The 18435-nt window shown below is 43.7% G+C and overlaps 1 protein-coding gene across 2 annotated transcripts in view; it reads right to left on the bottom strand.

Moving 5' to 3' along the window:
- Window positions 1-18435, bottom strand: part of METTL24 (methyltransferase like 24) — a 163473-nt gene that overhangs the window by 119693 nt on the left and 25345 nt on the right. For both annotated transcript variants that reach the window (XM_088840636.1, XM_055432956.2), the window contains exon 2: window positions 4511-4609. In XM_088840636.1, the coding sequence (XP_088696762.1) occupies window positions 4511-4609 (99 nt within the window). The remainder of the gene's footprint in view (window positions 1-4510; window positions 4610-18435) is intronic.

Genomic DNA, 18435 nt, shown 5'->3' with positions numbered 1-18435 from the left:
CCTGAATGGTCTAGTGGTTTTCCCTACTTTCGTCAATTTAAGCCTGAATTTTGCAATAAGGAGTTCATGATCTGAGCCACAGTCAGCTCCTAGTCTTGTTTTTGCTGACTGTATAGAGCTTCTCCATCTTTGGCTACAAAGAATATAATCAGTCTGATTTTAGTATGACCATCTGGTGATATCCATTTGTAGAGTCGTTGGAAGAGGGTGTTTGCTATGACCAGTGCGTTCTCTTGGCAAAACTCTGTTGACTTTGCCCTGTTTCTTTTTGTATTCCAAAATCAAATTTGCCTGTTACTCCTTGTACCTCTTCCTACTCCAGTCCCCTATGATGAAAATGACATCTTTTTTGGGTGTTAGTTCTAGAAAGGCCTTGAAGGTCTTCATAGAACCATTCAACTTCAGCTTCTTCAGCATTAGTGGTTGGGGCTTAGATTTGGATTACTGGAATGGTTTGCCTTGGAAATGAACAGAGATCATTCTATCATTTTTGAGACTGCACCCAAGTACTGCATTTCAGACTCTTTTGTTGACTGTGAGGGCTACTCCATTTCTTCTAAGGGATTCTTGCCCACAGTAGTAGAAATAATGGTCATCTGAATTAAATTCGCACATTCCAGTCCATTTCAGAATACTCATTCCTAAAATGTCGATGTTTACTCTTGCCATCTCCTGATTGGCCACTTCCAATTTACCTTGATCCATGGACCTAACATTCCAGGTTCCTATGCACTATTGTTCTTTACAGCAGCGGACTTTATTTCCATCAGCAGTCACATCCACAACTGGGCGTCGTTTTTGCTTTCATTGTTTTTTTCCATTTTAACCATTTATTAATCATCTCATTTATAGACACTAGCTTCTGAAAACAACTAGGAGTACTCAGTAAAATTCAGCCCCTAAAAACTAATTAAATATTGATTTTTCAAACTTTCTTGTTGAGATTTATAGCCAGGGCTTCAATGAAACCGCTTGCAAGCAAAACCAATGAGGGCAGTAACTCCTAGCTAAGCTCTAATTTAGGTAAATATGGGTTTTTTTCCCTCCCTCCAATTCTTCTTGTAATTTTAGCCAAATAAAGAGAATTAAACCTGGACAAAGGGAAACAGATTGCAAGGGGGAAAAAGTGTTTCCTGAAATGCCTTTTAGTTAATTTAACTTGATGAGATCTAATTTATTTTCATTTCATTTTGTATCCCAAAAGCCTGAATAGCATTTCTGCCAACCCATAACCTGGCAAAGGGAGCCCTTAAATTTTGGGTACGCTGGCAAGAATCACTTCAATAATCAAATTGTACGTTAATGTAATGCATTATTTTGAAAGGTAAAATATCAAGGGAAGAGTTGTATTTTTGTTGCTCTTATCCAAATTTGTGTGAGTGTGAATGTGTGTGTATGTGTGCGTAGCAGTAAACCTAATAGAAACTATTGTCTTATTAATAAATGTGCAAAATCTGAATCTCCAGACCCATAGGTTCTTACGTCGTTCTCAGAAACAGTTAGATGGGTAGATGATTAGATAGATAGATAGGCTGACTTTAAAATATACTTTTTCTTTTTAAAACAGCAACTGTTGCTTATATTAATTTTGTACTGCAAGCCATGCTTCCTGAAGGCATATGGTTTGGGGGTTGCCATAAAAAGCTGAATCTGGAGCTTTCCTTTAGAACAGAGCACTGGGTTTATGATTTAACCATTTCTTGTTAGCAGCAGATCATCTATGCCAGAACTCAGATACAATCACAGCCTTTCATACTAGAAGACAATACCTACTAAAACTGAATTTGATATTCTGCCCACTTTAGCCAAATACCATATCCTTTGGTGTTTCATTAAAAATGCAGGTCCCCAACCACACCTTTATGGTCACCACAATGCACAAGTCCACAGGCACCTTCCCCACCATAGTCTAATGACACACTGTCCCACGCTCTGTGCTCCTGTTTTCAAGCTCCCTGGGCCTGGGGAAGCTTACCCACCTATCTGTCCACTCTGTTAAAGAACAACAGCTTTCTTGCTCCCTAGTTGTTTACCAGTGTGTGGGGGTATTTAACTCAAGTCTGACATCCCAGCCAGCGCCTAACACCATATCTTCCTCAGAGCAAGTACTCAACAAATTCTGCTGAATTGATGTATGAATAAATCAATGATGAACATATCAAATGCTAGGTTTTGCTATACAAGCCTGAATATGGATTTGAGGGAAATATACATATATATAAATATATATATATATATATATATAAAACCAGCATAAGAGGATGGATGTGGAATTTGCTCAAGTATCTACAGAGGTTTTTTTGGTTTATTGTTTTTTTGTTTTCTGCTTGCCTATTATGACTCACTACCGCTAACTGTGAAAATTTTAGGTAATAGGGACTCTAATATTCTGCCAGTTTTGTAGGCTTTCATTGTCGAGATGAGTTCTAAAAGAGGCACAAGCTTCCAACACCGCTGAAAAGCTCTGCACTACAGGGAAAAGGGGAGGGAGCACTGGTTAGTAGGATTCTGATTAAACCAATTAGTGTCATCTCTGATGAGCTCCCACCTCCTGGGCTAGTGACTCAGAAGCACACAAAAGCACCCAAAAGGACTTTAGCTGGTAAAATGACCTCTGATTACAAAACTGTTGTGAGGTCTAGAACTTTATCTAGTGCCTTCTAGAGGATGCAAAGCCTTCTAGTGAGCTTCAACAATGAAATCTCTATTATTACACTCCTCAAGGTGAATAATAATTATATGTCCATTTATCTACCTTCCCAACTAGTTTGTTAGCCACTTGAAGGCAGAGACTATTCCCAAGGCCTACATTTCTGGCACAGAGTAGGTGCTCAGTAATACTTGGTTAAAGATAAGTCTACACCAGTCTTACGGTAAAAGCTCACGGAGCTGGAAGGGACCTTAGAAATAATTTGATACAATCTCTTCCTTTCCAAGATCAGAACAGTTAGACCAGACAAGCAAAATAAATTGCCCAGGATCACAACATCAGACCACATCACAGGATGCTTTTTTTAAAAGAATTTTTCCCTCTCAGTCCATAACTCATAGGAAAACTTGAAGAGGGACTTGAAATGATGCTTTCATGCTTCTAAAGCTTCTTCTAAGTTAATATGCCTTTTATAAGTTACAGAACATTAACCTGAAATACATATAAAATGGAATTTCAAGGCCTTCACATGGTCAATTTTTGTGTGGGGGTGGGATGGGGCAAGGGGTTAAGCCCACCATTCTCAAATTCAACTCATACTTTTAACACCTTTCTCTGGGGCTTTTACGGGCTTCTTAAGTCACAGTTAAGAGGTCTAGTTTCTTATTCTTTATGTACCAAACTATAAAATTAAAACTTCAGTATTTTAATTAAGTCAGTGTTAAGTCCACCAAATTAATTTGCAGTAGTAAATAAGATGAAATTATGTAAAGCACAGGGACCAATTTATCATCCCATTACTCATGATGAATTCAACAAGCTTTTACTTCCATGTCTAGGTGACAAGTACTGAAATCTCTGGTTGTCTGACTGCATCATATGAGAAATGAAGGGTTTTTTTAACCCCTAAATTAGCCTTCAAAAATTCCAGAAATATATGTTCCTCCATGGATGAAAAATGGGCTTGGCCGCCAGTGAGGTTGGGCAGAGAGAGTGGGATGTCAAGAGCCAGTGGGCTGAAGGGAGATCAAAAGGCCCGGGGGCCCCTTAGTACCACACCAGCGCCACGGTGCAGCTTCCAGGGCTGCAGCTTCACAGGCGGTCTGAGTTCTTAATTTACTAGCACTCTCAGTCCAGGGAGAAGTTTCCCTCAGGCCTTGATTTCCTTTTCCATCTCTCTTTCCTCAGGATCAGGCTACCGGAGAATGGAACCTCCTGATTAATGTGTCAAGAGCCATAGACTCTCCTTAATGAAGGGTCTCTGCCCACTCGGGGCGCCGGGCAGGAGCTGCCACAATGTGTTAAGTCACTAATGAAGGCGGTGCTCAGTAATGTTTTAAAGGGCCCTAGGAACAGAGAGCCTTCGGATTCATTAGCTTCTCTTCTGACTGCCTGTGAAGTCTCCTTGGCTCTCTGGTCTAACGCGTCTCTGTCTGCCAACCTTCTGTGGCAGAAAAGTGAAAAGGCAGATTTCTCCAAATTGGGACTTGAATCTCCAGATGATGGTTTTGGTTTGTGACACACTGGACTGCCTACTCAAGGGCAAGAATCTGTCACTTCAAATGGTTTCCCAAAGCAATTTTCTAAAGTGGATCTTTAAAACACATTGCTATGAATCATTAAAACATCTCAGGGTGATGATAATCCTGGAAGGGATAAGATGCCAAAGCAGATGGAAGGCACCTATTATCTGCCTCTAGGTAGCAGATATATTTAAGCAGTAAGGCCTCAGAAACTGTCCCTATCAAGCATCTATCAAGAGGCACTGAGAAACTTCCCAGACCCTTATTGACAAATCCTTTAAAAGGGGCAACTGGCATCTTTTACAGCTTCCAAACCCACTTGTGCTTGAAACACAACCTGAATGGTGCTGATGTATCTCAGGAACCTCAAGGCTTCTTCATCCAGGGAGCGAGCAGGGCCCGCCCAAGGCTGGAGGTCTATTTGCCACCGGGGACCCTGCGAGGAGAAAACATAGGTTAGTGTGAAAAGAATCAGGAGGTTAGGGTAGGGGTGGGAAGCGTGCAGAGTATTAGGAAGGCAAGACTGTTTGCCACCTGCAAAACAAACACTGCTGCTCTTGAGCAGCAGGGAGGTGGTTTGGGGCTGCTATCATGAGGCCACATCAGTCACAGGGATACAAATGAGGCCTGAGAGCCCAGCGACCAGCTTAAGCAGGAGACTGCAAAAGCCAGATGGGATGTCTGTCTTGAGCTTCTGATCAAAGGCAAACTCCACTTGACCCCATCAGGCTCTCTCAACTGCAGCTTTGTATTACCTGGAGCTTCTCCCCATTGTGGAAAAAACCTCCACAGTCTATGGGTTACAGCTTCAGAAATATGTGCCTCCTAAGGGCCTGTTTTGTTGTCATGACACCATAATGCCTGAATCCTCAGGGTGCTTGGGTACCCCCTGCTCCTAGCAGAGGGAAGTGCGGGGGAGGAGAAGGGGCACGACTGGGTATTCCAGACTTCAGTGCCCCTGTCGTCTACACCATGCACCTGCCAACAGACCTTGGAGTTTGCACCACCAGGGTTGGCAATGGTGGCCTTCTAGCACTGCAAGACAACCTCCAGCTTTCAGCAGAAGACACAGGAGCTCCTAGGAGCAGAGTGATCAGAACTCTAAGCCTCCTTTTGTGGCAAGGGTAGAGTAGAAGAAGGGTTGGAGGAAAGTAGTGGTGATCTAGAAGAATCAAAACTGAGATACCTCCAGTTAAAAGGAAGCTCTAGTCATGAAATCCTTTCTAGAGCTGAAGTTCCCCACCTATAGTGGTCACCACCTGGAAACCTCCAGGAGACTCACTGTGATCCCAAGGGCAGAGTACAGTGCAGGGTGTAGGATGGGGGAGGGCAGGGGCCTGGGCAAGGAGAAGCCCCAGCAGTTGGCAGGGTGAACATCTCATGTGAGGAAAGACTTTGGGAGTCTTGGCACAGAGCTTCCTGCAAAGTGGTTAGGATGGGCTCCCAAACCCCATTTTATGGTGAGGAAGGGGGCAGGGGAGGGTTCTGGGGATCATTCATGTACACAGCCCTACCCTGCCCCCTTCCTCACCAAAAGTGGGGTTCAGGAGCCCATCTTAACCACTTTGCAGGAAGGGTTCTGGGGACAAAACAAGGATCATGTACACACATTGTTCTCCAGTCAGATATTGCAATGGTCTGAATGTGTGTCCCCACCCCCAAAATTCCTATGTTGAAATCCTAATGCCCAATGTGGTGATATTAGGAGGTGGGACTTTGGGAGGAGCTTACATCATGAGGGTGGGGCCTTCATGAATAGGATTAGTGCTCTAATTCCCTGGGCCCTACCACCTTGTGAGGACACAGCGAGAAGGCAGCCATCTGAGGCCTAAAAGAGGACCTTCACCAGGATTCAACCACGCTGGCACACTAATCTTGAACATCCAGCCTCCAGAACTGTGAGCAATAAATTTCTGTTGCTTATAAACCACCCAGTCTGTAGTATTTTGTGACGGCACCCAGAGGAGACTAAGGCAAGAACTGTCTGTCACCCAAAGAGAAACATCTAAACAGACTAGTACTGGGATGCTTTCTGTTCAGTTCAGTTCAGCCACTCAGTCACGTCTCACTCTTTGCAACCTCATGGACTGCAGCACACCAGGCTTCCCTGTCCATCACCAACTCCCAGAGCTTGCTCAAACAAATTCATGTCCATCGTGTCGGTGATGCCATCCAACCATCTCAGCCTCTTTGTTCCCTTCTCCTCCTGCCTTCAATCTTTCCCAGAATCAGGGTCTTTTCCAATGAGTCAGTCCTTCCCATCAGGTGACCAAAGTAGTGGAGTTTCAGCTTCAGCATCAGTCTTTCCAATGAATAGTTAGGGCTGATTTCCTTTAGGATTGACTGGTTGGATCTCCCTGCAGTCCAACAGACTCTCAAGAGTCTTCTCCAACACCACAGTTCAAAAGCATCAATTCTTCAGTGCTCAGCTTTCTTTACAGTTCAACTCTCACATCCATACATGACTACTGAAAAAACCATAGCCTTGACTAGGCAGACCTTTGCTGGTAAAGAAATGTCTCTGATTTTCAATATGCTGTCTAGGTTCGTCATAGCTTTTCTTCCAAGGAGCAAGTGTCTTTTAATTTCATGGCTGCAGTCACCATCTGCAGTGATTTTGGAGCCCCCAAAATAAAATCTGTCACTGTTTCCATTGTTTCCCCATCTACTTTCCATGAAGTGATGGGACCGAATGCCTGCAAGTATGTCCAGACCTGGGGTTTCAAACTCCCCATGTCAGTCTCATGGGATCCTGACAAGTATCCCAGTGCCTGACCCAGGAGCCTTTTGATGAAAACAATAAAGTTTTCACGTTATGGTTTTCCTCTAAATCAGGGATCTGTAAATTTTTTCTATAAGAGATCAAACAGCAAATATTTTAGTCTTTGCAGGCCATACAGTTCTGCTGCAATTCCTCACCGCCTGTTGTAGCTCAAAAGCAGCCAAAGACAGTAAGTAAACAAAGGGTCACGACTGTGCTCCAATAAAACTCCATTTACAAAAACAGCTGGCAGGCTGGATTTGGCCTGCAAGGCTGGAGCTTGCTGACCCCTGCTCTATCTAACTCTGATTTAGTTGTAAACCATCCTAGAAGACAGTGTTTACTTGAAATAATGCAAGAGACACAGATTATGATATCTAGGTTACAAAGAACTTTGTCATCTGGGTGAGTTGGGAAATGTTGGTCAGGTCCCAGCAGGATATGATGGAAAGAATTTAGTACAGAGACTATTTACAAAGGTGCAGGCAGAGTTTCAGTTCAGTTTAGTCAGTTTAGTCACTCAGTCGTGTCCAACTCTTTGTGACCCCATGGACTGCAGCACTCCAGGCCTCCCTGTCCATCACCAACCTTCCGGAGTTTACTAAAACTCATCTCCATTGCGTCGGTGATGCCATCCAACCATCTCATCCTCTGTCGTCCCCTTCTCCTCCTACCCCCAATCCCTCCCAGCATCAGGGTCTTTTCCAATGAGTCAGCTCTTTGCATCAGGTGGCCAAAGTATTGGAGTTTCAGCTTTACAATCAGTCCTTCCAGTATTTCCTTTAGGATGGACTGGTTGGATCTCCTTGTAGTCCAAGCGACTCTCAAGAGTCTTCTCCAATACCACAGTTCAAAAGCATCAATTCTTCGGCGCTCAGCTTTCTTTATAGTCCAACTCTCACATCCATACATGACTACTGGAAAAACCATAGCCTTGACTAGACAGACCTTGGTTGGCAAAGTAATGTCTCTGCTATTTAATATGCTATCTAGGTTGGTCATAACTTTTCTTTCAAGGAGTGAGCACCTTTTTATTTCATGGCTGTGGTCACCATCTGCAGTGATTTTGGAGCCCCCAAAAATAAAGTCTGTCACTGTTTCCATTGTTTCTCCATCTATTTGCCACGAAATGATGGGACTGGATGCCATGATCTTCATTTTCTGAATGTTGAGCTTTAAGCCAACTTTTTCACTCTCCTCTTTCACTTTCATCAAGAGGCTCTTTAGTTCTTCTTCACTTCCTGCCATAAGGGTGGTGTCATCTGCATATCTGAAGTTATTGATATTTCTCCCAGCAGTCTTGATTCCAGCTTGTGCTTCATCCCAGCCCAGCGTTTCTCATAAAGGCAGAGTTTAGGAAACCAATAAGGAGTAATGCAATACCTGTGGCTGGTAGCACCAGGGAGCCCTTCCAAATCCTGAGCAGGAAGGAGCAAGGAGAGGGGGGAGTTTGTGGAACCCAAAGAGGGAAACTGCACGGAGAAGGTGTTTAATAGAAATACAGCCAACCCTCTCACAGACAGTCCTGTTAAAGTACATACTCACCCTAACTGTCAAATGGAAGGAGAAGCAGGAGGCTGTGGGGTCCACAGGTCAGCCTACTGGGGCACAGAGTAGGGGATCAAGATGGAGAGTGGGCCTGGGAAAGCAAGTGAAAGGTCTCCTGCACAGCGTCCTTTGGAAAGATGCACTGAGACTTGACCAGGGAATCATTCACTCATTCAGAGGTCATTTGTGCCTTGTGCCAGGATCTGGGTTACAATTTAATATAGGACACAGCTGTGTAAACCAATAAATGCAACAAAGTTCTGCAAGAGCTCTGACTGAAATCACTATAGGCACAATGGTGTTACAAGAGAGATGAAGGATCCAAGTGCCAATTCAAAATAAAGGCCAGAAAATACAAATATAGATCTTGGGAAGCAGTCTCTAATGTGAGAAGCCCAAAATTCTCATTAAAGAGACAGTTTAAACATAGTAGAAGCACTTAACCTGGGCTAACACACAAAGGTAACATTCTGGATCAATAATAGTGAATCTACGGGGGGTGACTCAATATGATAAAACTATACAATTACCTTAAGACTCCACAAGCTATATCCATCTTGCTATCTAATACTTCTCAGTTCCATTGAGTGTTGACCATGACAAAGCTAAACACGACAGCTGGAACAGTGAATAAGTTGAGGGGTCTCAGGTGGGGATATAACAGAAATATACAGCAGAGAAATGCCCTCAAAAGTGCTCTGGTTTAATGCTTTGGTTGAGCTGTTTAAAAAACATTTCACATAAAGTAATGTTCTCATTGGAATCAGCCTGACAGCAGTTTGTGATTATTTCCCCAAGGAAACCACCAGCTTTTATCATCTCTTTCAATTATCATTTGTTTTAATTCTCTAGCGCACACATCAATATTTGTCCTTCAGAAATCCCACAAACAAAGAAAACAACAACAAAACAACAAAAAAGAAATCCCACAAACAGAATTCTTGGAGCACCTTAAAACACTGAAGGCTGGTGTGTACTACAACAAGGCAAAAAAATATTTTTCTTTTCAAAAGAAACAATTCCCCAAACAACTCCCTAAATGCCAAAGTACACTGTTATCCATGTGCTCCAAATATCAAGTGACCAGACAAGGCTACCCCCATCACTCCCAGGGGGTGGGAAGGTAGATTCCTGGTCCCCTCTGTTGCCTCCACTTCCCCTTCAGATCAGTAAAGGAGCAGCTTAAGCAGAAAGTGGTGTAGGTATTTTCACTGGGGATTTGGGCAGATCCATCTGTCCCCAACAGGCTTGAGCTGACGTGTCAAATGGAGCCTACCCAATGTGTTGCCACAGAGAAGTGGTCAGGCTCCTGAGTCCTTGCAGGGGTGGGGCCAGGGGGTTGCTCAATTCCTTTGCAATCCGTGGTCCTGCCCCATACATAAACCACGAGGCCACTCATAGAAAGGAGCACCTCCTTCAACAGAGATAAACATCCCAGGAAAGGCAGGGACCCAGATTTCTGAGAAAAGGAAGCAGCCCCCACCCACTTTTGTCTGTGAAGGATTTATCTGTTCTTCCTCCAGGAAACATGCATTGCAAAGTGAACTGGCTTCTTCTAACGAGGGGAAATGGTTTGATTATATAGAAAAAATTTCCAAAAAATTAACATTAAGCTCTATACACAGGTAACTCATGTTGTTTGGGGGCTATTTTGCAGACATCTGAGAGTTTCTTCCCAAAGGGTAAAAAGCGATCGCTGAGTCAGCCCAAGTCAGTGCACAGAGATAATGGATCTGGCTCTAAAAACTGCAACAAGCACAACCGTGAGGCTTTCACATATTTTTATAATTTATGACTTCAGCATCAAATTTGTTTCTGGAAAAAGGAAAATGATTCTTTCAAGCCAAAGAAACTGAATTCCAAGGTTTCACTATTAAAAGATAATACAAAAAATAAAGCAATCTTCTAAAATACTCTTTTGCCTACCAACCTACACATATGCATGGAATAGAAATATATCAATTCAAGACCATAAGCCCCAAGCAAAACTGGTTGCATTAAAATATATATATACATATAAAAGCAAACCCACCCATGACCTGAAAAGAGAATCATCGATTCTGTCTTGTGCAAAAGCTTTCTTTGCCTTGAAATTTGGCATAACAGCTTCCTTCTTCACAAGCCATTTTCTCCCACACCCATGAATGACCTCACATAGGCCACACAAAAATTTCAAACTAGCAACAGTGCCACCACCAGTTGTACAAGCAAGTTTTAGACAAGCATACATATATATTTTCTACTTTCTTTTGAAATAAAAACCAAAGAAAGGGTCTAGTGGTCCATTCCTCTGTGTCTCAATGCTACAGCTCTTTGGGGATGAAATTGTATGATAAGTGATTTAAATGATCAGTTTCTTTATTGTGTCTGGGGTATTTTTACCAAGTTTCGGTACTCTCAAATTCACATTCCCACAGCTGGTAAGCTCTTGAAAGGTTTTAGAAACAGCAATTTTCTGTTGTGAGAGATAGCTAACAATTGATTTTCCGCATTATGGTTGTGCCTGTGGAAAAGAACAAGGTTGTGAGTCCTTGACTCAAACTAAACAATACGCTGAGAGTTAATGTTGGAAAGCCTAAGCTTTCTGGAAAAAAACAAACTCAAAACAAGCAAAATCTATTTATTTAGCAATTTTGTGCTAATTAAGAGCATCTGTTAGCGGGCAGGAAACAAAGATTGAAGGAAATTGTTCCTTTTTAGAAGGAGAAGGGGAGTTCGGGGAGTTGTTGGGGGAGGGGGAGGCACAGAATGGGACCTGTGCAGAGCAGTCATCCAGACACAACAGGGAGCATGTGAGCACCAGCCACTGCCTTTCTGGGATGCCCTGGGATAATCATAGTTTCTAGGACTTCACTCAAGCGTGATTCTCAGAGTCTCTGGGGTGGCAGCTCACACGTCCCTCCCCCCAGCTTCATGTCAGTTCAGTTCAGTCGCTCAGTCGTGTCCGACTCTCCGCGACCCCATGAATCACAGCACGCCAGGCCTCCCTGTCCATCACCAACTCCCGGAGTACACTCAAACTCATGTCCACAGAGTCGGTGATGCCATCCAGCCATCTCATTCTCCGTCGTCCCCTTCTCCTCCCGCTCCCAACCTTTCCCAGCATCAGTCTTTTCCAGTGAGTCAACTTGTCGCATGAGGTGGCCAAAGTATTGCAGTTTCAGCTTTAGCATCAGTCCCTCCAATGAACATCCAGGATTGATCTCCTTTAGAATGGACTGGTTGGATCTCCTTGCAGTATAAGGGACTCTCAAGAGTCTTCTCCAACACCACAGTTCAAAAGCATCGATTCTTCGGCGATCAGCTTTCTTCACAGTCCAACTCTCACATCCATACATGACCACGGGAAAAACCATTGCCTTGACTAGACGGACCTTGGTTGGCAAAGTAATGTCTCTGCTTTTTAATATACTATCAAGGTTGGTCATAACTTTCCTTCCAAGGAGCAAGCGTCTTTTAATTTCATGGCTGCAATCAGCATCTGCAGTGATTTTGGAGCCCAAAAAAACAAAGTCTGACACTGTTTCCACTGTTTTTCCATCTATTTCCCATGAAGTGATGGGACCAGATGCCATGATCTTTGTTTTCTGAATGTTGAGCTTCAAGCCAACCTTTTCACTCTCCTCTTTCACTTTCATCAAGAGGCTTTTGAGTTCCTCTTCACTTTCTGCCATAAGGGTAGTGTCATCTGCATATCTGAGGTTATTGATATTTCTCCCAGCAATCTTGATTCCAGCTTGTGCTTCTTCCAGCCCAGCGTTCCTCATGATGTACTCTGCATATAAGTTAAATAAGCAAGGTGACAATATACAGCCTTGACGTACACCTTTTCCTATTTGGAACCAGTCTGTTGTTCCATGTCCGGTTCTAACTGTTGCTTCCTGACCTGCATACAGGTTTCTCAAGAGGCAGGTCAGGTGGTCTGGGATTCCCATCTCTTTCAGAATGTTCCACAGTTTATTGTGATCCACACAGTCAAAGGCTTTGGCATAGTCAATGAAGCAGAAATAGATGTTTTTCTGGAACTCTCTTGCTTTCTCCATGATCCAGCGGATGTTGGCAATTTGATCTCTGGTGCCTCTGCCTTTTCTAAAACCTGCTTGAACATCTGGGAGTTCACGGTTTACATACTGCTGAAGCCTGGCTTGGAGAATTTTGAGCATGACTTTACTAGCGTGTGAGATGAGTGCAATTGTGCGGTAGTTTGAGCATTCTTTGGCATTGCCTTTCTTTGGGATTGGAATGAAGACTGACCTCTTCCAGTCCTGTGGCCACTGCTGAGTTTTCCAAATCTGCTGGCATATTGAGTGCAGCACTTTCACAGCATCATCTTTCAAGACTTGAAATAGCTCAACTGGAATTCCATCACCTCCACTAGCTTTGTTCGTAGTGATGCTTTCTAAGGCCCACTTGACTTCACATTCCAAGATGTCTGGCTCTAGGTCAGTGATCACATTATCGTGACTATCTTGGTCATGAAGATCTTTTTTGTACAGTTCTTCTGTGTATTCCTGCCACCTCTTCTTAATATCTTCTGCTTCTGTTAGGTCCATACCATTCCTGTCCTTTATCGAGCCCATCTTTGCATGAAATGTTCCCTTGGAATCTCTAATTTTCTTGAAGAGGTCTCTTGTTTTTCCTATTCTGTTGTTTTCCTCTATTTCTTTGCATTGATCACTGAGGAAGGCTTTCTTATCTCTCCTTGCTATTCTTTGGAACTCTGCATTCAGATGCTTATATCTTTCCTTTTCTCCTTTGCTTTTCGCCTCTCTTCTTTTTACAGCTATTTGTAAGGCCTCCTCAGACAGCCATTTCGCTCTTTTGCATTTCTTTTCCATGGGGATGGTCTTGGTCCCTGTCTCCTGTACAATGTCACGAACCTCCGTCCAGAGTTCATCAGGCACTCTATCTATCAGATCTAGTCCCTTAAATCTATTTCTCACTTCCACTGTATAACCATAAGGGATTTGATTGAGGTCATATCTGAATGGTCTAGTGGTTTTCCCTACTTTCTTCAATTTAAGTCTGACTGATCTTTTTCTCAGAATGGGCCCTGCTTCAGAAAGAGTAAGGGTCAGTTACACACACTTAAAATTCAGGTTCCCCATGCAAATATTTTGTTAAAAAAAAAATCTCAGTTTCAGTTCTGGATAACATGGGTAAGCACACCCCCACCCTGTGTCTGGCAGTGAATACAGCAATAAAACCTGGACAGAACGCACTAAAGCGGCTATTCGAGAAATCTGAAAAGTAAATACTGGCAGGCAGGCTAGGAAAGAATACCAAAGTACCAGGAAGCAGCAGTGAGGGCACCACTGTTTTTCTTCTGGCATCCCCCTCGTGCCCCTACTCAAGGTGGTCTCACACTGGAGGTAGACCTCTGCACAGACCAAGAGCTCCAGAGAAGCCCTCTAGCTCAGGCTCAGGGGGAAGGGTCTCCTAATGCTCAGAGAAAGTAGGATTCCTATTTCCCCCTGTCCTTGTATTTCCTCTCCTCCATTCTAGCACCCCAACTCCCAGGCAATCCCACTGTAGTGGAAGCCACAGCAGGAGTCTGCAAGCACCTAAACCTCTTAGGAAAGGGAAATTTCTTCTCTGATCTGAGGCTGTGGCCCCAAGAGGGCAGGGGAAAACCCCGCTGAGTATTTTCCCTCTTCTCAAACAGCTTGGCTTTGGACTTGCACATAGTCACAGGAAGGGTGTTGTCACTAAAGTCTAACCTTTCTAGCCAGAGGTTCAGAAACACAGGGAACTAGATAATGCAGTCAGCCCTCAATATCAGCCCTGATAGTTCAGTTGGTAAAGAATCCACCTGCAACGCAGGAGACCCTGGTTTGATTCCTGGATTGGGAAGATCTGCTGGAGAAGATGGAGAAGGCAGTGTCAACCCACTCCAGGACTCTTGCCTGGAGAATCCCATGGACGGAGGAGCCTGGTAGGCTGCAGTCCATGGGGTCGCTGAGTCGGACTCAACTTAGCAACTTCACTTTCACTTTTCACTTTCATGCATTGGAGAGGGAAATGGCAACCCACTCCAGTGTTCTTGCCTGGAGAATCCCAGGGATGGTGGAGCCTGGTAGGCTGCCGCATCTATGGGGTCGCACAGAGTCAGACATGACTGGTGCGATGGCAGCAGCAGCAGCATCTGGAGAAGATAGGCTACCCACTCCAGTATTCTTGGGCTTCCCTTGTGGCTCAGCTGGTAAAGAACTCGCCTGCAATGTGGGAGACCTGGGCTCAATCCCTGGGTTGGGAAGATCCTCTGGATAAGGGAAAGGCTACCCACTCCAGTATTCTGGCCTGGAGAATTCCATGGACTGTATAGTCCATAGGGTCACAAAGAGCTGGACACGACTGAGTTACTTTCACTCTCACTTCAATATCTGTGGATGCAGAATCCTGGGGATACCGGGGGCCAACAGTAGTACATCACTGTATGAGATGTGAGCATCCACAGATTTTGATTTATCTGCAGGTGTGCTAGAACCAATCCCCTCCCCCCATCCCCAGAGACCTAGATATGTACATGCGCATGTGCATCTATTAGCATATCAAAGACTTGGAGAACCAGGCTAACAGACAGACCTCCACCAGGTCCAAGTCTGGCCACTGGATGTCAAGCATGTGGGACAGATCTGAAGAATACTGCAAAATTTTTAAACTGACAACTGATAGTGAAATCTTAATTCATAAAAGGCTGGCTGGAACTTGAGACCTGAACCCAGCTCAACTACCTGGAAAAACAAATATTTATATATGGACATTATCTATAGTATTTAAACACAACTCAGAGACTCAGGAGGAGAAGGGAACAACAGAAGACAAGATGGTTGGATGGTATCATCAACTCAATGGACATGAGTTTGAGCAAACTCTGGGAGATGGTAAAAGACAGGGAAGCCTGGCAGGCTGTAGTCCATGGGGTTGCAAAGAGTTGGACATGACTGAGCAACTGAACAACACCTACATGATATTATACACAGGAAAGGATATAACTCAAAACTACTCAGCATATGAAGAATCAGGAAAATCCCAACTGATGTGGAGAAAAGACAATCGGCAAATGCCAATGACATGACACAGATCCTGGAATTTTTTGTCAAAAACTTAAAAGCAACTATTACAGAAATACTCCAAGAAGTAAGAGTGTACACTCTTGAAACCAATAGAAAGATAGAAAGTGTCAGCAAAGAAACAGGATATATAAAGAGCCAAAAGGACATTTAGACCTGAAAAATACAATAACCAAAATAAAACTCTCAGTGGATGGACTCAATAGCAGAAAGAATATATCACAAGAAAGAGTCAGTGAACTTGAACACAGATAAATAGAGAGTATCCAATCTGAACAACAAAGAGAAAAATAATTTGAAAAAGAGGAACCTCAGGGACCAGTGGGACAATATCAAGAGTTCTAACACTCAGTTCTCGGGATCCCAGAGGAGGAAGAGAAAGAATGCAGACAGAAACAAATATTTAAAGGTGCAATGGCTAAAAGATTCCCAAATTTGACAACAGATATAAACCTAAAGATTCAAGCAGCTCAGCAAACCCCTAACAGAAAGGCACAAGGAAATCCACGCCCGTACCCATCATAATCAAACCGCTGAAAATGAAAGACAGCAACAACAAAAAGCTGAGTCTCTTTAATCTTGTGATAGACTTCATAGTGGGCCAGGGTCTTAATAGCTAAATGGAAAAGGCAGAGCCCGCCCAGCTCATAAGGGCTTCTTACCCTGAGGCCCCCTCCCCAACCAGGCCCAGTCCCACCTCCCCAAGTCCATCTGCTAAATGTCTCTGGCAGCAGACAGCACACATACTGAAACCCAAATCCAGAGCACATTCTGAATCCTTTCCCCATCAATCTGCCGCCTCTGCAACATTACACAGAGTGTAGGCTGGGAAGCAAGGGAACCAGAAATGAAATCAGCTCTGACAAGAAAAAAATGCACTATCATTCAAGCAGGCCCTGATAACTTTTAGGAAGAAATTTTTCTAAATAAAATAAAAGGACACGGAGGAATAAATTCTCAGCTCTAGATTTATTCTCTAAGTTATCTTGGTAAGTTGGAAAGAAATGCCAAACAAATTTGAGTTGGGTTTCGTTCTTAAACTGACATCTTTAAATTCACTATGTTTTCTGTGTGTGGCAAAATAGCTATGGCTGGATGGCATGACCGACTCGATGGAGGTGAGTTTGAGTGAACTCCGGGAGTTGGTGATGGACAGGGAGGCCTGGCGTGCTGTGATTCATGGGGTCGCGGAGAGTCGGACACGACTGAGCGACTGAACTGGACTGAACTGAACTGGGTGAGACTGATACACAGAAAGGGGTAGTGAAGAGAATAAAACATATAATGTATTTGAGGTTTTATTCATAGGACAATAGAAAGAGAAGCCAAACTCCTGGAGTAGATTCAGTGAAATGCAGAGGTTTTTATTTGTTTTCATGAAGGAGAAGCTATATAGCATCTGCGTACACAGTAGGCACTCAAACATCAATCATGGATCTTACCAGGGTTACGTATCAACCATGTAAAGGAAGGAAGAGTTTCATTTGTCTTACAAACATAAAAGTATAGAAAACTGTCTAAGAAAGCAAACAGGAATGTAGAAACAGCATCTATCACATTTTTAAGAATTCTCTCTCTCTTGTACGTGTGCATGTGCGTGCACACACACACACACACACACACACACTGTATTAAAAACATATAAGTCACCTACACCTCTTGAGATTCAAAGTCCTAGAAGCTTAACATCATCTGAATCAACATCAATCTGTTATGAGGTCATGGATTTACTTTAGTTTGAAAACTCCAGGCAGTTAATATCCCCCAAATATTTACCAGTTTCAAAAACATTAGCATCTCAGGATGGAAGGTCTGCAAGACCCCTATAAACCCATTTCAAGGATCCTTGGATCCTGAGTAGCTGCCAAAGCCTGGATCCTGGAGTTAGCAGAGGGTAGGGAGAAGAATGGAGAAGGGAAGCTAGAAAAGGGGGGCATGAGAGGAGAAAGGGTTCTCCCCTCACACCTGTACAGCAAATCTCCATACTCCCCACACATTTACCTAGGTCCCAGGGCTGTCCATAACGTGGTACCCAGGACTCTTCAGTGGCTCTCAGCCCACATGAGTCCTCAACATCGTGCCAAACCACAAGTCTCCCCACGGGTTCCCTCAGTCTTATCCTGCCGCTCACAGTCACGTACAAGCAGATGCCCCCTTAGCCTCTCAGCCTTGGAGCCTCTTACAAGGTTCTGTGGCACAATGTTGAGCAGAAAGCCTGTCAGTGGTAAAGCTCAGTGCTGCTGAGCAGTTTCACAGGGAAAGTGTCTGAGCTCCAGAGCCTAAACAAGACATGATTCTTATTACCACAAAGAATTAAAATGTGTCACCCAGCATCACCAAGTGCAGTGGGACGGAATGCATGACAAAAAGGATGCATCCCAAAGGCCACATCTGAGGTGCAGATCTGCAGCATCCAATAGCCACCCTTCAGGCTGATGGAGGGAAGAGCAGCTGCACATGGCACAACACATGGATGGGACACAAAGCCATCCCTGAAAGTCAACCAGGGACACTGGATGATGCTTGGGTATCATCCAGTCTTCTTTGGAAAAGGATGGAGCAAGCAAGACAAGGTGCTCTGCCATGAGTAGGACAGCCAGGGTGAATGTGAGGGAAAAAGAAAGTGGGTTCAGGACACAAGAAAAATCATACACCATGGTCCACGGGAATCATCAGTTTCCTGATGTGGCTGTCACATCCCACTGTATATAAGCCATCGGTTGCACACAACATATGCATGTGTGTTTGTATACACATATGCATTTCTCAGTTGTAAACACACGTTCATTCATTATTAACTAACTTGTCCTCTTCATATTGTCTATGTCACGTATTGTCCATATTGCCATTCTCTGGCCTTGGTCTTTTTGATTATGATGT

Source organism: Moschus berezovskii, chromosome 10 (assembly GCF_049115385.1).
Source record: "Moschus berezovskii isolate FMDL1 chromosome 10, NW_MosBer_1.0, whole genome shotgun sequence".
NCBI lineage: Eukaryota > Metazoa > Chordata > Mammalia > Artiodactyla > Moschidae > Moschus > Moschus berezovskii.
Note: the sequence above shows the minus strand (reverse complement) of the source record. Positions and strands in the feature narration are given on the sequence as shown.